Genomic DNA, 24,149 nt, shown 5'->3' with positions numbered 1-24,149 from the left:
GCTGATCAATTCAAGCCACTAAGCTGTGGTTAAGGAAATTAGCCTGAGGATCTGTGAGTTATAAAAGAAAAATAAATTCAATATAGCTCCCAACTCCCAGAGTAGCAGAATTCACGATGTGACAACATGGGGTTGGAACAGAAAGGCCAATCCTCCAGCTCAGAGCTGAGTGAAGCACACCAGGCCATCTGGGGTTGGTTTTGGAGTTCTGATCCAACACTAAGGGCCTCAAATTCTTGTCTTCAGGGCCCGACTCTGCACCCACAGACTCCTGCACCTTCCTCTGCCTAAATCCTGATGGAAACCTGCCCAAGGGGGCAAGTGGGAGTTTCAATCCAGCCCAGGCTCTGCTGACTGAGCTGTGTGCTTGGATACAAGCCTGTGTCCACCTGGAGAAAAGGAGACTTTTTTTTTTAATTCTCACGAAGGCTCCGTTCACTCACCCAGTTGTGTAAAAACATGGCGCATAGGTGGCAGTGGCTCTGCTGGGACTCTAGTTTCCCTCGACTTGGTGAGTTCAGATGACTCATGGGAGTCATCTAAACCTTCCCATTTGGCTCCCCTGATGCCAGTTCTCTTTCAGCCCCCCAGTTGTGTCATGCCTACCTTCTCTCTGGGTCTTTGCTGGTCTTTCTATCTGGAATGTTCTTTATTCCATCTCTACCTGGAAAACTGCCATTCATCTTTCTATCATTCCTTTTCCAGTTTTAGCTTAGCTGTCTCCTCCTTTACGTAGCTTTCCCTGCCAGGGCCAGGACTAGAGTGAGACCGTTGAGACACCTAGGACACACCATTTAAGGAGGTGATCACTCTCAGCGTTGGGCAGGTGCAGGGTTGGCATCCAAGTGTGAGCGCCTCTTAAATGGTGTGGTCTGGGCACCTGGCTCTCTCATCCTAGTGCTGGCTCTGTTCCCTGACATCCCAGGCTGGGTTGGGCGACTCTGTGAACACCTGACTGTGCTCCCACAGAACTGTGAACCTCCCCATTCAGGATACATCTCTCACATTGAATTATAAGTGCCTGGGGACTTGGCACCAATCCCTTTAGTGCATGACTCTGAGAAAGCAGAGTCCAAGGCTGCCGCATTCATCTTGACATTGCCAGCACCCTGCAGTGTCTGACACACAGTGGGTGCCTGCTGTCTATCGAAGGAGGAAGGGTGAGGTGAGGAGGGAAGACAGAAGAAACAACCTGCAGATCCACTGACTTAGAGACTTTGAGGCTATAGTTCATACCTTGATTTTCACAGATTTTGGAATAAATTTTAGGGAAAAAGTCTTCAAGAAAGGAACGTATTTTCACATTGATTTAGTTGCAAAAATATTAGACTGTTGCTCTAATTAAGGGCTGGAGAAATTATTGAAATTTTATAAAAGGCGGAATAAAAGAAACTTTGTAAGAACCTATTAGGGTTTGAATTGTGTCCCCCCATCCCAAATTCATATGAAGTCCTCACCCTCAGTACCTCAAAATGTGACTTTATTTGGAAATAGCATCGTTGAAGACATAATTAGTTATATTAAGAAAATGTCATACTGGACAGTATGACTGGTATCCTTATAAAAAGGAGATATTTGGACACAGAGGCACAGGGATAATGCCACGTGAACACAAAGGCAGAGATTGGTGTGATGCATCTGTAAGACAAGGAACACCAAAGGTTGCCAGTACACATCTGGAAGTTAGCAGAGAGGCATGGAACACCTCACAGTCCCCAGAAGGAACCATCGCCACCCACACGTTCATCTCAGAATAACTTTCTGTTGTTTAAATCACTCTTACTGGCAGACTCCAGGCTCAGAGATTTTCCTTTCATCAGCACCCTAATAGATGAACACTGGGTGTACTCACCCAGGGCAGCTAGTTAGATATGGAAGTACCAATTTTTCTTTTATAAATCACATTGTAGTCAAGTCCAAGTGGTAACTTTCCATTACTTCACTGCCTGGAAATTTAATTTGAGTATCTGCTGAGAAGGAGACCTGGAAGGAGGCAATTTCAGCAGGAACAAACACATGGCTTTCATTGACCATAGTTTTGCCCTTGCTACAAGCATGTCTACATGAGGGCACAGACCTCATGAATCCAATGACATCCAACAAGCTGTTAGCAGGATGCCCAGCCCTGAAGGGATGCAGTCACACATGAAGGTGACCTGTTGCCATTTCTGAACTCTCTAAGTTTAAAAGATTTTTGTCAACCTATCATTGGTCTCACATTTCAAACCCTATAGAATTCTTCAGACTGTGAGTCCTTCTTTCACCTGTAGGTAAAACTATTTACCTCCTCACTTAAGTTATCCAAAGGGAAAAAATTAGATCCCTCACACTATGTACACAAAAGTTCCAAGTGACTTTTAGAGGCCTAAATTTAAAAAGCAAAACTTTGATACGTTTGAGGGAAAATATAAGGAAAATTAACTCCATGTCTTTGGGGTAGGGAAGGACTTCTTAAATAAGATAAAAAAGTACAAATCAGAATGAAAGAAGTAGGTAAATTTGGTCACATTAAAAATAAAAACTCCTGTATATCAAAATTCATCATAAAGAAAGTGAGAAGGCAAATTACACATTGGGAGTACATACAATATATGTAACCGGCAAATAACTTGTCATCAGAAATATGAAGAATGTCTACAAGTTAATAAGAAAAATGCAAATAGCCCAGTTAAAAAAATGAGTAAAAGAAAGGAACAGACATTTCACAGAACAGAAATTCCAAATGTCCAGCAGATGTATGAAAAGATGTCAAACCTCATTATCAGGGAAATGCAATTAAAGAAACTATATGATTTGCAAACATAAAAAGTCTGACAATATCAAGTATTGACGAGGACATAGAGTAATGGGAATTACTGCTGGTGAGAGTATAAACTGGTGGAAAGCAAACCCAGTAAAGTTGATGATGTGGATACTTGTCAATTAAGCAATTCCACTCCTGGGCATATACCTCAGAGATAATCTTGCACATATGCCCATAAAGACATGTACAAAAATGATCATGGAAATAGTGTTTATAATAGTGAAAAACTGGAAGCAATTTATGTGTTCACCCTCAGAATGTATAATTAAATTAGAGGAAAGTTACATGGATTAAACATAATATGGAGGTTTAAAATGAAGAGACTAGCACTATGTGTATCAACTGACGTGGATACATCTCAAAAATAGAAAAGTAATGGGGGGATAAAAGCAAGGTACAGAAGGAAACATACATATGAAGTAAAAAAAAGAAAAATAATACTGTATATTTTTTATGGCTATACATGTATATTCAGAGGAATGAAAAACACTAAATTCAACATCACAATTGCCTGTAACATGGGGAGAAGAAAAGAGATTGAGAAGAACGCATAAACAGCCTTCCACTTATCTGAAATATTCTATTTTGAAGCTTGGAAGTGTGTACTTGAGTATTTGCGTAACAATATCTTTAGCTTTATATGCCTGAGATATTTGGTTAAAAAGATGAACAAATACAACACTCAGTTGTTTAGCGTGTGCAGAGAATGTGGCACTTTCTACTCTCACCCTTTGAAGTTGTCGTTGCATGCTATTCCAGGGTCCTGGCACTAACCAGCCAGAAATGAAGGCTATCAAGCTAATGTAATCTACAATGAGCATTCTGGAGCTCATTGAGGGTACACTGCTCACATAAAAGAAAAGACAAAATAGAAAATAAAATTACTTTAGCTTCACAATATGTTTAATAAAAAAGGAACTGGGGGAGTACTATATCAGGAAATAACTAAATTATAGTCTTACCTCCATTTCCAACTCATTTAAAGCCATCAGTCAATTTCAGGCAATCTTGTCTGTCTCTATTTGCTCATAAGTAATGTGTGGGAGGGCAACATTTTCTCCTTTCCTTTCCTATCTACCTGCCAGGGATGCTTTGAGGATTTATTATCTAGTGGGCCCATAATGTGTTTGGGTGGCTTTAGGAAACACACTGGACAGATGAAAAGATAGAGAATTCTGAACAACAAAATGTGGCAGTATGTTGATTTGGCAGGTCCACAACTTAAACCACAGCGTATTTCATTGAATGAAAATACATCTGCAGTAATTCTACAGAGCACATGACAAGACACTATCTCATCTCAGATGAGTTTCAGAAGATCCCACAGGGATGGAGACTTGTTTTAACCTGCAACAAACAAGTGCAATCTCCTCTGGTATTACTAAGGCAATAGAGGGTTTCCTTTTAAAAGCTCAGGAATTTGGCAAGAATATTGAGCACCAGTGAACAGCAGAAGCCTTGTGGGACCATTGCTGATTATGGAAATCTGATGAAAAATCAATCTTGGAAGAGGAAAATTAGGATTTTCTAGAGTCAAAAGGAGAAAAGGTTTACATCTGGGTCTCTCTTTACCATCTGGCACACATAGGTAAAAGCTGTGCTCTGTAGAGGGCATTGTCAGGTTTCCATTCTGTGCTAGTGAATGGGATCTGTGCTGTGGTGAGGAGTGTGGACACCAGGGTTGGATGCAGACCTGGCTCTGCTCTGCTACTTCCCAGCTTTATGACCCTGGGAAACGACCTCACTTCTCTCAGCTTCGGTTTTCTTCATTTGAAAATGGGAATATGAAGGGTACATACATCACAGGGAGGACTGCAGATTAAATGGTGAGATGAGGTCTGCAAAGCACTTAGCAAGAGCCAGACCAGAAGGTGATCAAGAATTGCTAGCTAGTGTGGTTGTTTAAAATCATTATTATTAAGTGCAGTTGTTTAAGGGAAATGTATATTATACAGATAGAGTATTAGAAAAGGGAAAGACCAAAATGCAGTGCTCTAAAATAGTAAAGCTATTTGAAGAAAATGAAAACACTAATTTGAAAAGATACATGCACCCCAATGTTCATAGCAGCATTATTTACAATAGCCAAGATATAGAAGCAACCTAAGTGCCCATCAACAGATGAATGGATAAAGAAGATGTGATACATATATATTGGGTTGGCCAAAAGTTTGTTTGGATTTTTCTATAACATCTTACAAAAAAACATGAATGAACTTTTTGGCCAACCCGATATATACATGTGCGCACACACACAATGGAATAGTACTCAGCCATAAAAAGAATGAAATTCTGCCATTTGCAATAACATGAATGGACCTAGAGATTATTATGCTTAGTGAAATAAGTCAGACAGAGCAAGACAAAAGACAAATACTCTCTATGCTATCACTTATAAGTGGAATCTAAAAAGTAAAAGAATCGAATGAATATAACAAAACAGAAACAGACTCACAGATATAAAGAACAAACTAGTGGTTACCAGTGTGGAGAGGGATGGGGGGAGGGACAAGATAGGAGTAGGGGATTAAGAGGTACAAACTACTAAGTGTAAAGTAGATAAGCAACAAGGATATATTGTACAGCACAGGGAAATTTAGCCATTATTTTGTGATAACTTAAAATGAAGTACAATCTATAAAAATATTGAATCACTATGAAATTAGTTTCAGTCCACCTGAAACTAATATAATATCGTAAATCAGCTATACTTCAACAAAAATAAAAATAGTAAAGCTTTAGAGGATTCAAATAATAGAAAGTAGATAAAGTATATGAAAGTAATCTGTGCCATGTGTTTTTCTGCTTCCCCACATTTAAAAAAATGATTAAAAAAAACAGATTTTGTATAAAGTAAGAGAGTCTCTTCAATCGCAGGAATACAGGATGATGAAGAGTGCCAGGAAAAATCAAATTATTTCCTTCTTTGTTAAATAAGCATAAAACATTCTAAGCACATAGCATTGAATGGGAGGAACTGACAGGAGACATATCTCCTCTGGAGAGCAGTGGGGTGTTTCCTGGAAGTAGGAAAGGGAGAAGGAGGGTTTTGAGCACATGAGCATTTGTCAGAGCCTTTATGCCCAAAAGATAAGTGCAGAGAAAGTGATTCTTTAAAGAAACACTGGGACTTCCCTGGTGGGGCAGTGGTTAAGAATCCACTTGCCAATGCAGGGGACATGGGTTTGAGCCCTGGTCCAGGAAGATCCCACATGCCGCGGTGGAGCAACTAAGCCCACGTGCCACAACTACTGAAGCCCACGTGCTTAGAGCCCATGCTCCACAACAAGAGAAGCCACCACAGTGAGAGGCCCACGCACCACAACAAAGAGTAGCCCCTGCTCGCTGCAACTAGAGAAAGCCCAAAAGCAGCAACAAAAACCCAACACAGCCAAAAAAATGAAACACATCTCTAGGTGATGGCATGAACTAAAAAAATAAAAGCTGAGTAGAGCAAGCAAAAGCTAGATTTGGAGGTTATTGACTGGACCAATTAAGGGAGGACAATGGTAAAAGCAAAGGCTATTTACCAAAGTATCAAAAATTCACAATAAAAGCCTTGGGAATGTATTCTGGGAAACATGTGGAACTAAGTAGAATTCCACCATCCTAATGAGGTGATGGCAGGTAGATATAGACACTGCCCCCCTTGCCACTATTTTCTCCATTATCTTCTACCCCCTCCCAGGAAGTACTGGCTAAGAGAGAAACCTCTCCCATGTTCTTTCCTCTCTGGAAAACTTGTGTTAGAATCATTTTCCAAATCTTGTGACTATAATGAATCTAGAGAAAGCAAGACAAAGAAACAAACTCGAGCTTAAAACATATACATGTGTATATGTATATACACATATCTACGTACAGATATATACATATCTGATTTTTAGCTTAGGTGGTTCGTAAGAGCAAAGACAAAAAAACAAAATGAAACAAAACAGCTTTCTCAAGTCATAGGAAAAAAAAGTACAGGAAAGAATAGCAAGACAGGGGCAGTCTTGAAGTACAGTATCTTATTCTGTGATGTCGGTACTACATGCTTTAAAATCAAATCATTTCTAGGATGAAATGGCAGAAAGGAAAATGCTCAATTAGACAGTAGCAATAATAATAGCTACTTTTTTAGGCCTACCACATACCCAGATGCTTTAATGTAGGGTTCATTTCATCACCACAGCAACCCTCTGGGGGCTGATCATTCCCACCTCAACAGGAGACGAGAAGGAAGGACTTGCCCAGGGTCCTTCAGTTGGGAAGGTTGAATGGATGCTGACACGAACCAAGAGCGACCTGATTCTAAGGCCATATTGTCAAATATATCATGTCACATACCTTAGAGATACCTGGAAGGTGTCCTGTTGATGCTCTGAGGAGCGTTTACTTATCACAGGCACACTTGAGAGCTAGTTCAGCATAGCAAGCAAGGCCAGGCAAAGTGCTCTCTGGGTAAGCTGTGGAGGACTCCAAAGATGACAAATCAAGCAGTCACAGAGAAAGCTGAGGACAGGTCACATGTTCCAGAGCAGCAGTCTCAATAGGCCATAACCATCATGCCACATAGAAAGATTATTTTAAAAGGGGTGTGTGTTGTGTGTGTGTGTGTGTGTGTGTGTGTGTATGCACAATGGTGTACTCCTGCCTTTATAAAGACACTATCTGTCTCTGGGGAATCTATCTGCCAGTAACCAGGATAGAAAATAATCCTTAACACTGGAAAAAATTTGCTTGCTTTCACTAGTTACTACCTTGGCCCCATTCGAAAAAACAACTGCACACATGGGAACGCAAGATTTGGATTCACTCTCCAAAGTTAATAAATAATTACTGAATGAAGTAGTGCTGGAACAGAGAAAGGCAGGTAGAAGCAATGAAGCTTCAGGCCACAGTTAGGGATGGAAGGCACGGAGCGTGAGTCACCCTGCAGCCCTTATCTGTCAGCCCAAGGAGAAGAGAACTGTCCTAGCCTGATGGGTACCATAAAAGGCGAGGCAGGAGGAGGAAGAGGATGCACTGAAAGATACCCTTTTAAGAGAAACACAAATCCCGTGAGAGCTGCCTAAGAAATTATCCTGGTCTTCCACTTCCAAGACCGGGCAAAAGAAAAAGCCCTTGTGGTTGTGAGCATATTTGTAGAAATGTACAAAACCAAAGCCTTGTTACTTTCTAAAGCAGATCAGTTTGGACAAAATATTCACACTTCACTGAGGAAACAAAGTGATTGCATGAAAACCATGCAGTTTAAACATGCATGTTCCAATGAATATCTTACAGTGAAGAATCAGGACGAAAAGAAGCAGTGAAGTTTAAAACAGCTCCCTTAAACACAAAACTGTAGGACAGCTTGGAACATTAACTTAAATTCTTGTTGGGTATTCAGCACATATGCGTACAATGCCCGCCATCTGCTGACAAGGTTTGGTACTGATAATTTGGAAAGCACTCAGGAGGGGTGGATTTTGGCAGAGGATAATTTACTCAATTTTGCAGCAAGTGCTCAACATTAAGTACTTATAACATCAGGTCACAACATATGCAACAAATATCATATCTTGGACCTCATATCTTTATATTTTCTGTTTTACAATATAAGAAGAATACCTACTTCTGGGCAGGAAGAAATTCTGGACTGGTAGGCCCTCCCAGTCACTATTCCCTTCCTCCTCTGTTACATAAACGGAATCATACAGTATGAATTCTTTTTAGTCTGGCTTCTTTCACAAACATTATGTTTGTGGGAGTCATCCGTCATGTTAAGCATAGGAGTTGTTTCATCATTTTCTTTGTATGAACAGATCACAATTTATCTACTCTACTGCTGATGAACATTTGGATTGTTTCCAGTCCTTGGCTATTACAAATAACATGTAGCTTTGGACGTTCTTGGCTGTGTCTTTTGGTGAACATATGTATGCATTTCTTTTGGGTGTATATTTGGGAGTGATACTGCTGGGTCATAGGGTATTCAAACATTTAAACTTAGTAATAATGCCAGTTTTCTAAAGTAGTTATACCAAATATATTCTAAACAACCACATATGAGAGCACTATATACTTGCCAACTTGATGTTATTAGGCTTTTAAAAATTTTAGCAATATTAGTGGAAATGTAGTAGTATCCTATGACTTTAATTTTCATTTCCCTGGTGACTGATGAGAAGAATGTCATTTAATATCTTTTTAGTTATGTGGGTATCCTTTCTTGTGAAAAGTCTCTTGCCAGGGAGTTCCCTGGCAGTCCAGTGGTTAGGACTTGACACTTTCACTGCCATGATTCAATCCCTAGCTGGGGAACTAAGATCCCGCAAGCCACAGGGCCCGGCCAAAAAAAAAAAAAAAAGTCTCTTGTCCACTTTTCTATTCAGTTGTTTGTCTTTGTTTCATTGATATATAGGAGTTCTTTACAGATTCTAGACATGAGCCCTTTGTCAATTATATGTATTACAAATATCTTCTTCCTCTTTCTTCTTGTCTGTGGTATGAAACATATGGTGATTTAAGTATAAAACAATATAGCATCAAGCAGAAGGGAAGAGAAAATTAACATACTCAAAGTCCCTTACATTGTCCAGAAAGTGGTTAATTGGCTAATTGCATTAGAGTGTAATAGGTCAGGGATACAAGCGACATATTCTATGGTAATCACTAGAAGAAAAATAAAATAATGTATAACTTACCAGTTAATAGATAGGGAAAGGGATGACAAAAATATTTGACTAAACTAAAGGAAGGCAAGAAAGAAGAAAGCAAGGAACATAAAACTGGTAGGACAAAAGGAAATTTAAAAACTCAAATATATCAGTAATTAAAACAAAAAAAATGAAGATTGAAAATTAAGAGATGGAAAAAGGTATTATAGGAAAATTGTTACCAAGAGAGCTAAAATATCAATTTTAATATCAGGCAAAATAGATACAGACATAGGGGACAAAGAAGAACAATATATACTCACAAATAAAATAACAGATTAAGAAGACAGGCTGTTTAATTCTACTGCCACCCAACAGAATATATCAGAATATATAAAAAAATGACTGGCAGAATCATGGGAAGCTACAAATGGATCAATAATTATAGTTCGATATTTAAGCACACTTACCTTAAAAGCTAATGTATCAAATTGGCAAAAGGTAAAAATATATATAAATCTGAGTAACAGAATTAATAAAGTTACCCTAATACAGATTTATTAGAACCTTAAACACAACAGGTAAAGAATACAATTTCCTTTTGTAGCATACTTGGAACATTCACAAAAATTGACTATGGACTAGGTCACAAAGGAAGCTTCAGTAAATTTCAGAGAGTTGATACTATACAAATATGTTTCTGCCCACAATGAAGTAAAATTAAAAATCAGTAACATCAGAATATCTTGAAAGAATCCCATATATATGCAAACTAGAACACGTATCATTTGAATAATATCTGGATTAAAGAGTAATTTATAAACTAAGTTATGTGAGTGATAGTGCTACATGTTAAAACATGTGGGATAGGTTAAAGCAAGACTCACATGGACATTTTGGAGAATATCTTTAATATTTGGGTGGGAAACTCTCAAAGCATAAATCATAAGGTTAAAATTAATGGATTTGACTCTAGAAAAATTAAGTTCCATGCCATGAAGAACACCATAGACAAAACTAATAAATGAGTGATAGATATAAGAAAATATTTGTAATATTGCTAATTTATAATATATAAGAAAATCTCAATTATCAATAAGAAAAGCACAGGAAACCCCAAAAGAAAAATGAGAAAGAATGCTAACAGGCTATTCACAGAAGGGGAATCCAATGGCTAAGCAGTATATGAAGAGGTACTCAAACTCACTAATAAGAGAAACATAAGTAAATTGAAAAGTAATTAAATAGTACATATATGCATCAAGGTGGCAAAGGTTAGAAAGACCAACAATGACAAACATTGTTGGGGATGTGAGAAAACAGGAACCCACGTGCCCCACAAGTGGGAATGCAGATGGGTGTAGCAATTGGCCAGTGTGTGGTGAACTTGAAGTATGAGTGTACCCTGTGACCATGCAATCCTACCCTTAGAGTATAAACTCAGAAAAGTCTCTCTGAGCCTCCTAAGTGGAGCTGCACAAGGATGTTCATGGCAGCACCATTGTGGGAGCTGGGAACTGGGGATGAGCTGAATGCCCACTGCTAGGAGGACAGACAAGCACAGGATGGCAGATGCATTCTATGGAGCACAACAAAGCAGCCAGCAGCAACAACTAAAAACAGTGCTGAGTGGACAAAAGTGAGAAACAGAGTGAGACACATACTGCAAATTTATATAAACCTAAAACATATAAATACAGAAAACAATGCTATTTGTTATTCAGAGAAACATATTTAAAGACATAAATCATTGTTTAAAAAGGTTATCTATGATCTGTATGTGACAGAATGAGAGTAAGGATCAGAGATGAAAGGAAAAAATCAATTTAAAAAAGCATATCAGGGACTTTCCTGGTGGCGCAGTGGTTAAGAATCCGCCTGCCAGTGCAGGGGACATGGGTTCGAGCCCTGGTCCGGGGAGATCCCACATACCGCGGAGCAAGTAAGCCCGTGCACCACAACTACTGAGCCTGTGCTCTAGAGCCTGCAAGCCACAACTACTGAGCCCTCGTGCCACAACTACTGAGCGCTCGTGCCACAACTACTGAAGCCCACGTACCTAGAGCCCGTGCTCTGCGACAAGAGAAGCCACCTCAATGAGAAGCCCACGCACCACAATGAAGAGTAGCCCCCCACCCTTCCCGCAACTAGAGAAAGCCCACGCGCAACAACGAAGACCCAACTCAGCCAAAAATAAATAGATTAATTACTTTTTTAAAATGTTAAAAAAAAAAAGTGTACCAAAGGTTTGCATGGACTGATGAATTCTCTGCACTTCATATCCAAAAACACTCCCAAATAAACAAATTAACAAGAGTGGACTTATGATCACAAAAATATCTTTAAAAGCATGAGTCAAAGTTAGTCCTTCCCAGCTCCCATTCATATGGAAGCATTAGGTGTGCTCCTTCAGGGCCCTTTCCTTCTTAAAATGAGTCCATTGGGTCCCTGAGTTCTCTTGGGAATCAACCTATATGTATAGTCTGATTATTAATTTACACTGAATTCTTCCAGGCTTGGTTAAAGGCTGCCGCGTAGGTCTGCTGGGGATTCTCTGCCTCTTCTAGAATAGACCTTTCTCTGCCCTCTTCCTCCCACAAACACATCCTTCCAAAGAGTGGGTACATTCTCTGTCACCCCACTGCTCTGGGGAATTGGCTTGGAGTTGGCCTTTGGAGAGGGATAAATGTGCTGACTAACCAAGGCCCCTTCTCCCTCAGGCTCCAGCCACTATATCTCTTCCACCTGGATTTATTTGGTGAGTGTGGGTTGGGGGTAGGGAGAACAAGGAACAATCTTCTCATTCTCGTGGATTCAGATATCTCTAAGATCTTTCTCCTTTGAGTCCCTAATCGTAAAATCAATGTATTGAAATATTTTAGACTAGAACAGTAGGGGAAAAAAGGAAGATGGGGGTGTGGGGAGGGGAGGGAAGGAAACAAGGGCGGGAGGATAGGGGCAAGGAGAGCAGGCAAGAAATAAAAGTCAAGAGAATGACATCAGGACTCTAGGACCCAGGGGTGGGTATGAGAGCACTACACATTTAGTGAAGAGTGCCACTGACGTACATGCCTTGGTTGTGGCTGCTCTGATGTGACTGTCGTCCTCCTCTTTTAATTCTGGACAATGGCCATGGAGAAGCCACCGACACAGCACCATGCAGAAGCTCCTCCTGCCTGAAGACAGAGTCTTCTGGCAAAGAACCTCCAGGAATCACGTATACAAAAAGTCCTAAACTGAAAACTTACTGTGCAAATGACAATTTGATCTGCGTTTGAATTTCTATCCATTCTTCCTTTATAATCCTTCCACATTGCAGCAGCTCCTTTGAAAGTCTCTCTGCTTTTGTCAAATTCTCTGAAGCTTCCTTAAACCTGAGTTGTGTTCAGGAAACTTTACACTTGGTGCTACATTCTGGGGCCCTAGTTCCTGGATATCCTTGGCTCTCATACTTCCCATCACCCTTCCTGAGTCACCTGTCATCTTTTGATTTGGCCTTAAAAATTAACTATAAGCATTATGAACGGTATTTCTATTTGTAAAGATTAGAGGCAAAAGGATACTTTTGAAGGGAGAGTAAGGCTCTCCCCATGGTATGGAATAACTCAACCGAACACTTGAAAACATCTGTATTGTCATTGTAGGGATGCACAATGGAGTTGGTGAGGATTTCTTTGGCTTTTTCTGCATGTTGTTTTGCTTGCAGTGACAGTCCTGTGGACAAAGAAAAAGAAGTCTCAGTTTCTCTTTCATTTCAGCTGGACAGGAATATAGTTATCTCTGGCCAGGGAATCTGATGAGGTCTCCTTCATATATCATCAAGTGGCACATGGAGATATATCGGGACAGCATGAAATACGATCATGACTATAAGAAACAAAGAAGTGTTTCACACCTAGGACTCAAGATAAAAAATTTTTCCCACAATGGTCTTTTTAGAAATAATCAGAATGAGCAGGAATTGAACAGCTTTGAAACTTCACCAATATCAGACGTAAAATGTTATGAATAATTATAAAAAAACAAACGGAATACAAAGACTACAGCATTCTGGGAAGGAAATAAAATATTCATGAATTTTAATCCTGGCTTTGTGACAGCAATCTTAATGAAATACTAAAAATTCTGAATCTTCTGCTCACCCATCCATAATCATAACTTTAGAGAGTTATTTTAACATAATACAAATATGATGATATCTATAAAAACTGCCAAACAATTCCAATGAGGTAAGGGGCTGATGTGCTACAATCTCTTATTTCTATGTGGTAATAGACTGAGATGAATCAAATGAAGTTTAAGAACAGTTACTACCAAGAACTAATTCCCGGTGGGTTCCAGCGTTCTTCCATTGGCGTATTCATTTGTGGTAAAGGTGACACTGAGGATCACTATTTAGGTCTCAGGTTTTTTCATTTTCCCATATCCCCATCTTCTTCCCCACAATGACACACCCTTCCACCCACATCCTAATACTCCTGGTCTTACGTTCTTCATTACATGGAATTGTATCTCAAATCTCTAAAAAGAGCTGTCAAATTATGAAATTCATTCTGTTCCTATGTCTATAAAACAGAATATATTTTCTGAGGGAGAAAATCCAGGGTATGCTATTCCTATAGGAACACTTACAGAATTTTGTCTTGTTTTTTTTAAAAGTACACAATCAACCTACCAGAAATTTATTAGTGCCAATAATGTATGCAACATTATAAAAGACATGATGAATTCTGGTCCATTTCCTCAAGAAACTTGAACTCAATCTACAAGAGGCAGCATGGGTTGAGGTTCAAGAACACTAGCTCTGAAATCAGACTGCTCAGAGTGAATTCCCTGCTCCACCACTTACCTGAAATGTTGGCCCCAGCTTCCTCGACTGTAGACAGGGATAATAACATTACCCACCTCATAGCACTGTAGTGAAGATTGAAGGAAATTATACATGGAAAATAGCATGGTGCCTGGCACTCAATAAGACCTTAATAAATAGTAGATACTGCTTTTACTTTAAATTGAGAAAGAAAGACTATAATGCAGAAAGGTAGCAGACTGTAGAAGAAAAACATCGTTAAAAAAAAATCCCTGATGCTAGGACACTGGTACTGGCAACCAAAATCCTAGGTCTGAGTCTCAGATCAGCTATCTATTAACAGTGTGACCTGAGGCAAGCTGTTTCAATTCAAAATAGTTGTTTCCTCTGAATCTAGAAAATAGTGGGTATAAGGGTATGGTTTGAACTAGATGATCTCCAACGTCCCCTCTGGCTCTAATAGTCTTTTTTTTTTAATTTTTATTTATTTATATTTATTTTTTGGCTGTGCTGGGTCTTCGTTTCTGTGCATGGGCTTTCTCTAGTTGCGGCGAGTGGGGGCCACTCTTCATCATGGTGCACAGGCCTCTCACTGTCGCGGCCTCTCTTGTTGCAGAGCACAGGCTCTAGTTGCGCAGGCTCAGTAGTTGTGGCAAATGGGCCTAGTTGCTCTGCGGCATGTGGGATCCTCCCAGACCAGGGCACGAACCCGTGTCCCCTGCATTGGCAGGCAGACTCTCAACCACTGTGCCACCAGGGAAGCCCCTCTAATAGTCTTTGATCTAACAGGTAGGAGCAATCTATAATCAGATTTGGCTAAATTTATTGGGTGGCAATTGTGTGCTTAGCATTGTGGTGTTTTTCACTTCTGTTTGTTTATTTATTCACTGGGCCAATCCTGGGAAGTCAGTGCCATCATATCATCTCATTATCATCACTTTTCAATTGAAGAAACGGAGTACAGCGATGTACTCTTGTCCTAGGTTGCCAGTCCATGTTTTTGCCTTCTCTGCATCCACTCTCCCTTCCCCTGTTTTCTTTTGAGGATGCCCAGCCCCTGCACACTCAGTCCTTGTGATTTAGCCAATGCCAGCCTCTCCCCAAGGATCCAGTGGAGCCAAAAGGCAGGTCTAGCCAATCAGACTTTTTCTTGTCTTTGGCATACAACCCACATCAGCCCAATAAGAATCCCCAAACCCTGAGATTTTGGAGGAGAGACACTCTTTTTTTCCTGGGAATGCTGAGGAGGGAAACCTAAAGCTGCTGGCAACCTTGCTGCCACCATGTGGGCAAAGTTTGGCTAAGAATGGAGCCAATACAGAGAAGAACAGAGTCAAATGGTGCGAAAACGGAGGACCGGAAATCTGATCACACTGTTTGAAAACGTGGATCTGGCTAAGTCTACAGTAAGTTTTACCCCTGGATTTTTAAGTGTATGGGCCAATGAATTACCTTTTGTTTATTGTCAGCTTGATTTAGCCTCTTTTTTTTTGGGGGGGGTGTCACTTATAGGCAAGAGACTTTCCATCAATACATATGTGAATGGATCCTATTTTAGGCCTCAACTCTACGCCCTGGGCCATTTCTACAATGCCTTCAAAGCTAACAAGTTAATTATCTCCCAAGAACTACTTTTAAGATCATAAAAAACAAAACTCAGAGGGCTAAAATCTTCCTTCTCTTTTTTACATATTGTATTAAAAAATCTTATTGACTCTTTGTGAGAGGAAATAGTTCTCAATGTGTAGAGAAGAGAATGTCCAAGAAATCCTGATCCTTCTAAAGTTAAGTCAAATTTGAGGAAAAGAGCAGAAACCAACCAGCCAATCCTCCTCAGCCTGAAGCAGACTCACCTTTCAGCTGGAGGTAGCCCTGAGCCAGGTTAACATGCGCCTCGGCCAGTTTCCAGTGTGAGTCACCATAGCAGATCCTCGTCAGCGCCACACAGCGCACAAGCTCCTGGAGAGCCTGTTTATACTGGAGGAAGGGGAAATGGGCTCACCAGTTAGACAGCAAAGCACAAAATCAACTTGTATTTTTATCCATTCAATATACACTTACTGAGTGTTGATTATGGGCCGGGCATGGTTTTAAGGACTTGTGATACATTAGAGAACAAAACAAAGATCTGTCTTGGATGGCAGGATATTCATCAGGTCGGGTGAAATAGACAATACACATAAAAAAACCAGTAAAATTTATAGTACATTTAAAGTTATAGTCAATAGTGAAAAACGTTATGGAGTAAAGACACTGCCCATTGATGAACAGCTACTACGTATTCAGGTACAACAAGTGGGCAAATGGTGATACTTTTCAAATAACGCCCGTTAGTTCTCAATTCAAACACCTTCTTTAGCAGCTGGGATATTAGCACAGCAAATGAGGTCAGCAGGACTTTACAAACAGATTTCATTAAGGGATTAAAGCACATTTTCATCTGGAGCCAGGACAAAGAGAATAGCGAACCATGGATTCTAGCTCCAGGTCAGCTTAGAACAGCAATACACTCAAAGCCAAGACTGGTAGTTTTAAAATACAGCTCCAAAATTCTTTGATACTCCTTCCATACAGAGATGGTGGTCTATGTCCCCTTTTCCTTGAATCTGGGTTTTATGACCGTTTGGCTAAAAGAACATGGAGGAAATGATGCAGTGCCACTTTTTAGACCCAGTTCTTTTTTTTTTAAATATTTTACTTATTTATTTGGTTGCACCGGGTCTTTGTTGCGGCAGGCAGGCTCCTTAGTTGCGGCTTGCCAGCTCCTTACTTGCAGCACTTGGGCTCCTCAGTTGTGGCATGCGAACTCCCAGCTGCTGCATGCATGTGGGATCTAGTTCCCTGACTAGGGATCAAACCCGGGCCCCCTGCATTGGGAGCGTGGAGTCTCAACCACTGTGCCACCATGGAAGTCCTAGACCCAGTTCTTAAAGAACTGGCAGCTTCTACTTTTTACTCACTCTTGGAACTTGTTATGGGCTGAATTGTGTCTCCCACCTCCAAATTCATCTGTTGGAGTCCTAAGTACTTCAGAATATAACTGTATTTGGAGAGATGGCCTTTAAAGAGGTGAATAAGGTAAAATGAGGCTGTCAGGATGGGGCCCTAATCTAATATGACTGGTGTCCTTGTAAGAAGAGAAAGGGACACTAGGAATGGGCACACACAGAGAAACACGTTGTGAGGACGCAGTGGGAGTCAAGGAGAGAGCCCTCTGAATAAAATCAACCCTGCCAACACCTTGACCTTAGACTTCTAGGCTCCAGAACTGTGAGAAAATAAACTTCCTTTGTTGAAGCCAGCCAGTCTGACGTATTTTGCCATAGCAACCCCAGAAGACTAGTAACCTAACCACCATTCCATGAGGAAGCCTAAGCAGCCCCACGGAGAGGCCTACATGGAAATGTGTTGGTGGCAGCATCAATCGGTCAACCGCAGGACTACGCCACCCTGCCATCAGATTCTCCACACGTGTTGAGCCCAGCTGATGCTGCATGGAGCAGAGCTGACAAGATCTCACTGAGCTCTGCACAAATTGTGCATTCATGAGCAAAATAAATGGTTGTTTTTGTTTTATGCCACTAAGTCTTAGAGTGTGATACAGTAATAGAGAGCTAGAATAGCAAAAGAGGAGGTGGGAGGTACAAAGCTGAAGGGGGCAAAGCAGAGAAAGAACTGTAAGAACAAGGACAGAGTTATGGAAAAGACCCAGCAGAAGACCCAGTACACCCCCAACCCCTACTCCCCCGGTCAATGCCTAAGCTCAAAGAACCTGCACTTCCACAAAGTTCCCATGTGAGTTAGAAACACTTTCATCTTGAAACAACATTCCTCTTGACAAAAAATTCATACCCAGACAGTTGACCACAGGACAGTTGCTTTTCTGACCTAGCAAGAGAGGCTGGGGAACACTGTGCTCACTCCATAGTGATGAAGGAAGATGGAGGTGTGGCTTTTTCCTATAGTAACATTTTTCTTATTACAAAAGTAATACATGCTCATTATCAAAATACAGGTGAGCAAAAAAAAAAAAATCACCTGCCATCTCACCCCTTAGAGACAACTAGGCAGCTAAATTTCTCTCTATCCTTCATTCCTATGAATCTATCTATACATATTTTTTCCTTTTAAAAATAGGCTTATAAGCTACATATAGGTTTGCAACTTTTCACAATTTGTGAACATTTCTCCATGTCATCTTCTATGATAATAATTTTTTATGGCTGCATAGTATTTTATTGTATGGATATATTATAAGTGAGTTACTCAACCAATAGCTATTGAGCACTTAGGTTGTTTTAAAATTTTTTCTCTCTGAACATCCTGTGTGGATAGATTTGCTCATATCCATAAGCATTTCCTTTTTCTTTTTTTTATAGCATTCTTTTTTTTATAGATATAAATTTCTTTATTTTATTATTTATTTTTGGCTGCATTGGGTCTTTGATGCTGCATGCAGGCTTTTTGTAGTTGCAGCGAGCAGGGGCTACTCTTTGTTGTGGTGCACAAGCTTCTCATTGTGGTGGCTTCTCTTGTTGTGGAGCACGGGCTCTAGGTGCGCGGGCTTCAGTAGTTGTGGCATGTGGGCTCAGTAGTTGTGGCTCGTGGGCTCTAGAGCACAGGCTCACTAGTTGTGGCACATGGGCTTAGCTGCTCCGTGGCATGTGGGATCTTCCCGGACCTGGGCTCGAACCTGTATCCCCCTGCATTGGCTGGAGGATTCTTAACCACTGCGCCACCAGGGAAGCCCCATAAGCATTTTCTTAGAATGAATTCCAACGTGACAATAGGGTAAAGGATGTGCAAAATCCTGAGGCTTTGCTAGAGTTTGCTGGAGTGCTTCTTCGAGAGGCTGCTTCCATCCACACCTCCCTTACAGCACGGTGTGTGAGCAGGGAATGCCCCTTACACAGAGCCAAGCACTAGTTGGGGTCTAACTTGCCAATTTGTCAGTTAACTCATTTCTCCTTGTTTTAGTTAGTGTTTTTTTTTCCGCAAAGCTAGTGAGGCTGAACATCTTCATGTGTTTATTGGCTTTCTGTAGTTCTTCTTTTGGGAAACATCTATTTATTGCCTCTAGAGACAGGAAGTTTAGGGAATGGCTTCCTTGAAGACACACAGCAAATGAATACAGTGTATGAGAAAGAAAGAAGTGATGAAAACATTGAGAAGTCTAGATAGACAGTTTGCCAAAAAGAGAGGAGGATCTGATCTGACGGTGAATCTGTCCCAACCACAAGTTTCCAAGGAAGGGCTATATGCAGTCTGAGAGTCAGCCTCCCAGATCAGAGCCTTGGTCCTCACTACCTGCATCGGGGACCAGGGCACAGAAAGAGCAGCCTGTCCTCCCTCTGCTTTCATATTTGCTAGGATGTGTAGTCCAGATACTGCCTTTTGATTTTCCAACCTTTATCCTGCCAGTTCCAGTGGCTTTAGCCAACAGGCATGGGTAGCAGGTAGACAGAAGAGAAGCATCAGTAGGAAGACAATTTCAGAACTGGGATGAGCCTTGGAAATAATCTAGTCTGATCACTTCAATTTAAAGAAGAAATGTAAGGCCAGAGAGGTGAGATGATTTATCACCGAGTGGTAGAGTCGGAACTCACAGTCAAGCTCCTTGACGCAAAGTCCAGATCTCTTCCCACAACATCATTCTTGAGTTACCTGAATTTCTTAAGCTTCTTAATATTAAAATATGCAACTCTGAGGATCAGTAAGTCTGGCCATACATATTTTAAAATGGGTATTAATACCCAGATCTTGGTGTCTAAATATCAATGCTATTCTCTTCTAAGAGGAACCAGCATTCCCTGAATCCACAGCTGGAGCAGGGAAATACAAGATGAACCTGAAAAATCTGATTGTGTCGGAAGTTAAGGAAAGAATCATGGGAACATATCAAGGACTCAGAAGCCAGCTTGAAGGGGCTCCCTCTGGCAAATACAAAATAATTTAAGTTTTGACGACAATAATGGATTGTAACATATTTGTAAAACAGGATTTCTTGAACCCACAGTGATATAAATAAATGAACAATAAAGTGTGAAGAAGGAAAAGCTCTTCCTCATAAAAAGAATGCCAACAAACAAATGTTGAAAGAATGCTGAAGTCAGAGAATCACCATTTGACAAACATCGTAGTAATAGTTAATTCAGGTGAGAATCATCAATGGATGCTATAAACTAGGGGGTGAAGTTTTAATGAGGAATAGGATGTGTTCACAGTATCAATGAATCTCCCCACAAAATATTAATTACAAAGGGAAGAATAATAATTCTACAGTGAAAAAACCTGCCAGATAGCTCCTTAACCAAGCGATCAAATTTAGCCTCATAGTAATGAGACAAACGACATCGTACACCTCCTAATATGATGCACTGAGAAGGGCCCTATGTCAGGTCTGTGGGATTTCTGCCCCAAATGCATAATCTGAATCCAATCATAAGGAAACACATGCCAAATTCAAATTGGGAGGTATTCTACAAAATAATTGGAGTGTATATTTGTGGCCCCTGCCAAATTCATATGTTGAAGCCTTAATTCTCACTGTAGTATTTGGAGATAGGGCCTCTAAGGCTGTAATTAGGGTCAAATGATGTTATAAAGGTGGGGCCCTGATCAATAGGATTAGTGTACTTATAAGAAGAGACACCTTTCTCTCCCCCTTCCCCCACACGCACAAAGAAGAGGCCATGTGAGGACACAGCTAGAAGGTGGTGGTCTGCAACCCAAGGGGAGAGCTCTCACCAGACGCCAGCCCTGCTGGCACCTTGATCTTGGACTTCCAGTCTCCAGAACTGCGAGGAGTACATTTCTGTTGTGTAGGCCACCCAGTCTGTGGTATTGTATTACAGTAGCCCAAACAGACTAATACAGTACTTTTCACAAATACTAAGATTGTGAAAGACAAAGATAGCCTAAGTAACTGCTCTGTTGACTATAGTCAACATGACTTCATGGATTGGACCATGGCTGATTTTTTTTCTATAAAAGATATTATTGAGATAATTTGAGAAATATGGGTAATGTTTGTAGATTAGATAATAATATATATCAATATTAATTGCCTAATTTCAATCATTGTACTATGGTTATGTAGGAGAATATCCTTCATTCTTGGGAAATAGGCACTGACGTTTTTAGGGGTAAAGGATCATACATTTGTAAATTACTCTCAGATATTCAGAAAAATAATGACAGAGAGAGAGAGTGAGAAATAAAGAAATAAAGTAAATGTTAACAACTGGTATATCTTGTAACTTTTCTGTAAGTCTGAAAGTATTTTAAAATAAAAAATTACCAAAGAATGGTATTTTAAGAAGCAAATTATGTCATATTAATACTTTCCTAAAAACATTAAGGCTTCCTAGAGCACTTAACTTAGACCCACAAGGCAGGTAAGCTGCCTCTCCAACTACATTTCATGTCAGCCTGAAGCTTCCTATTATCACTTCAAACATAGTCATGCTCATGCCAAACTTATAAATTTTATGGCTGCTGTTCCCTCTCCCTAGAACTCCTTTTCCTCAGCCCCTCCATGTTGGCTCCTTCTCTTCTTTAGGTGTCAGCTAAGATGTCACCTCCTCAATGAGGCTCTCCCTTACCTAAGATAGGCCCACTCTGTTTCCTCCATAGCACTTAGCACAATCTCTACTTCACTGGTTTATTTACAATGTCCCCTCAGCTCCATGAGGGCAGGCAAGCTGTTTGTCCTGTTCATTGCTGAATCCAAGGATTCCTCATCTGAACGGCAGAACACAAAAAATGCTTTGATATCATTCTAGATGCATAGAAGAGAAGTTAATTCTTTATATACACCAAATGCAGATGGCCAACAGACACATGAAAAGATGCTCAACATCACTAATTATTAGAGAAATGCAAATCAAAAGTACAATGAGGTATCACCTCTCACCAGTCAGAATGGCCATCATCAAAAAACCTACAAACAATAAATGCTGGAGAGGTGTGGAGAAAAGGGAACCCTCATACACTGTTGGTAGGAATGTAAATTGATACAGCCACTATGGAAAACAGTATGCAGGTTCCTTAAAAAACTAAAAATGAAACTACCATATGACCCAAAAATCCCACTACTGGGCATATACCCAGAGAAAACCATAATTCAAAAAAACTCATGCACCCCAATGTTCATAGCAGCACTATTTACAATAGCCAGGACATGGAAGCAACCTAAATGTCTATCAACAACCTAACTGTCTATCTTCTTTATCCAGCAAATGGATAAAGAAGATGTGGCACATATATACAATGGAATATTACTCAGCCATAAAAAGAAATAAAATTGGGTCATTTGTAGATACATGGATGGACCTAGAGAGTGTCATACAGAGTGAAGTAAGTCAGAAAGAGAAAAGCAAATATCGTATAATAACACATATATGTGGAATCTAGAAAAATGGTATAGATGATCTTATTTGCAAAGCAGAAATAGAGGCAGAAACGTAGAGTACAAACGTATGGATACCAAGGGGGAAAGGGATGGGGTGGGAGGAATTGGGAGACTGGGATTGACACATATACAGTATTGATACTATGTACAAAATAGACAACTGATGGGAACATACTGTATAGCACAGGGAACTCTACCTAATGCATTGTGGTAACCTAAATGGGAGGGAAGTCCAAAAGGGAGGGGATATCTGTACATGTATGGCTGATTCATTCTGTTGTGCAGTGGAGGCTAACAAAACATTGCAAAGCAGCCATACTCCAATACAAATTAATAATAATATATATATATATATATATATATATATACACACACACACACACACCAAATGCCTTAGGGCATTAAGGCTTAGTTCTCTTGCAGACCTCTGGTTGAGAAAGGCTGCCGGCTGAGGCTGACATAGCACCCAGCCTGGCACATAGTAGGTACTAAATAAATATCTGCTGCATAATGAATAAGCACACCTTCAAAACTGAATTCACACCTTCTCTCCATAATCCTGGTCTTCTTCCTGTATTCATTACAATAACAAAGGGCTCTGACAAGCCTTGGGTCACCTAGGCTGGCTGAGCCCTAAGTCAGGAATTGCACACACCCCTCTCTGGCTCACTCTTGCCTCTCCAACCCCTATGTCCCCCCCAGTTACCAGGTTTCATTGATTCATATTTCCAAATTCTTATCAAAAGATCTCAGCATTTTGCAACTAGAGATTATCATACTAAGTGAAGTAAGTCAGAAAGAGAAAGACAAATACCATATGATATCACTTATGTGTGGATTCTAAAATATGACACAAATGAACCTATCTATGAAACAGAAACAGAATCACAGACATAGAGAACAGACAGGTGGTTGCCAAGGGGAAGGGGACTGCGGGAGGGATGGACTGGGAGTTTGGGATTAGCAGATGCAAACTAATAAATATAGAATGTATATATATTTATATATATATATAGAAAAAATATATATATAAAACAAGGTCCTACTGTATAACACAGAGAACTATAATTAATATCCTATGATAAACCATAATGGAAAAGAATATTAAAAAAAGAATGTATATATATATGAATAACTGAATCACTTTGCTGTATAGCAGAAATTAACACAACATTGTAAAAAAATACTTCAAATAATTAAAAAAAAAGATCTCAGCATTTCTACTGACTCTGCCATATTTCAGGCCTTTGCCAGGATTATTGCAAATATCCTGCAAACTAGTCCTCCTCCTCCAGTTTACCTCCCTTCTCTTCCTCCACCACCCAGTTATTTGAGGTCTGAGGGATCATTCCAGACACTCAGACTTGCTCATGACCCTCTTCTGCTTATAATCCTATGACAGTCTCCAGCACCCTGAGAAGAAAATCTAAACTTTTCCTGGGTGTTGAACACCTTCTGGTCCCAGCTCCTGTTCAAAATCCAACCTCATTTGCTGCCCTG

The 24,149-nt window shown here is 40.2% G+C and overlaps 1 protein-coding gene across 2 annotated transcripts in view; it reads right to left on the bottom strand.

Annotated features, from left to right (window-relative positions):
- TTC23 (tetratricopeptide repeat domain 23) overlaps positions 1–24,149 on the bottom strand; it is a 110,687-nt gene that overhangs the window by 53,416 nt on the left and 33,122 nt on the right. For both annotated transcript variants that reach the window (XM_060155766.1, XM_060155775.1), the window contains exons 4-6: positions 16,090–16,213; positions 12,990–13,140; positions 12,675–12,800 (exon numbers count right to left, since the gene is read on the bottom strand). In XM_060155766.1, coding sequence (XP_060011749.1) covers positions 12,675–12,800; positions 12,990–13,140; positions 16,090–16,213 — 401 coding nt within the window. The remainder of the gene's footprint in view (positions 1–12,674; positions 12,801–12,989; positions 13,141–16,089; positions 16,214–24,149) is intronic.

This window comes from Lagenorhynchus albirostris, chromosome 1 (assembly GCF_949774975.1).
Source record: "Lagenorhynchus albirostris chromosome 1, mLagAlb1.1, whole genome shotgun sequence".
Classification (NCBI taxonomy): Eukaryota; Metazoa; Chordata; class Mammalia; order Artiodactyla; family Delphinidae; genus Lagenorhynchus; species Lagenorhynchus albirostris.
The sequence above is the reverse complement of the archived record's forward strand: the minus strand, read 5'-3'. Positions and strand labels throughout refer to the sequence as shown.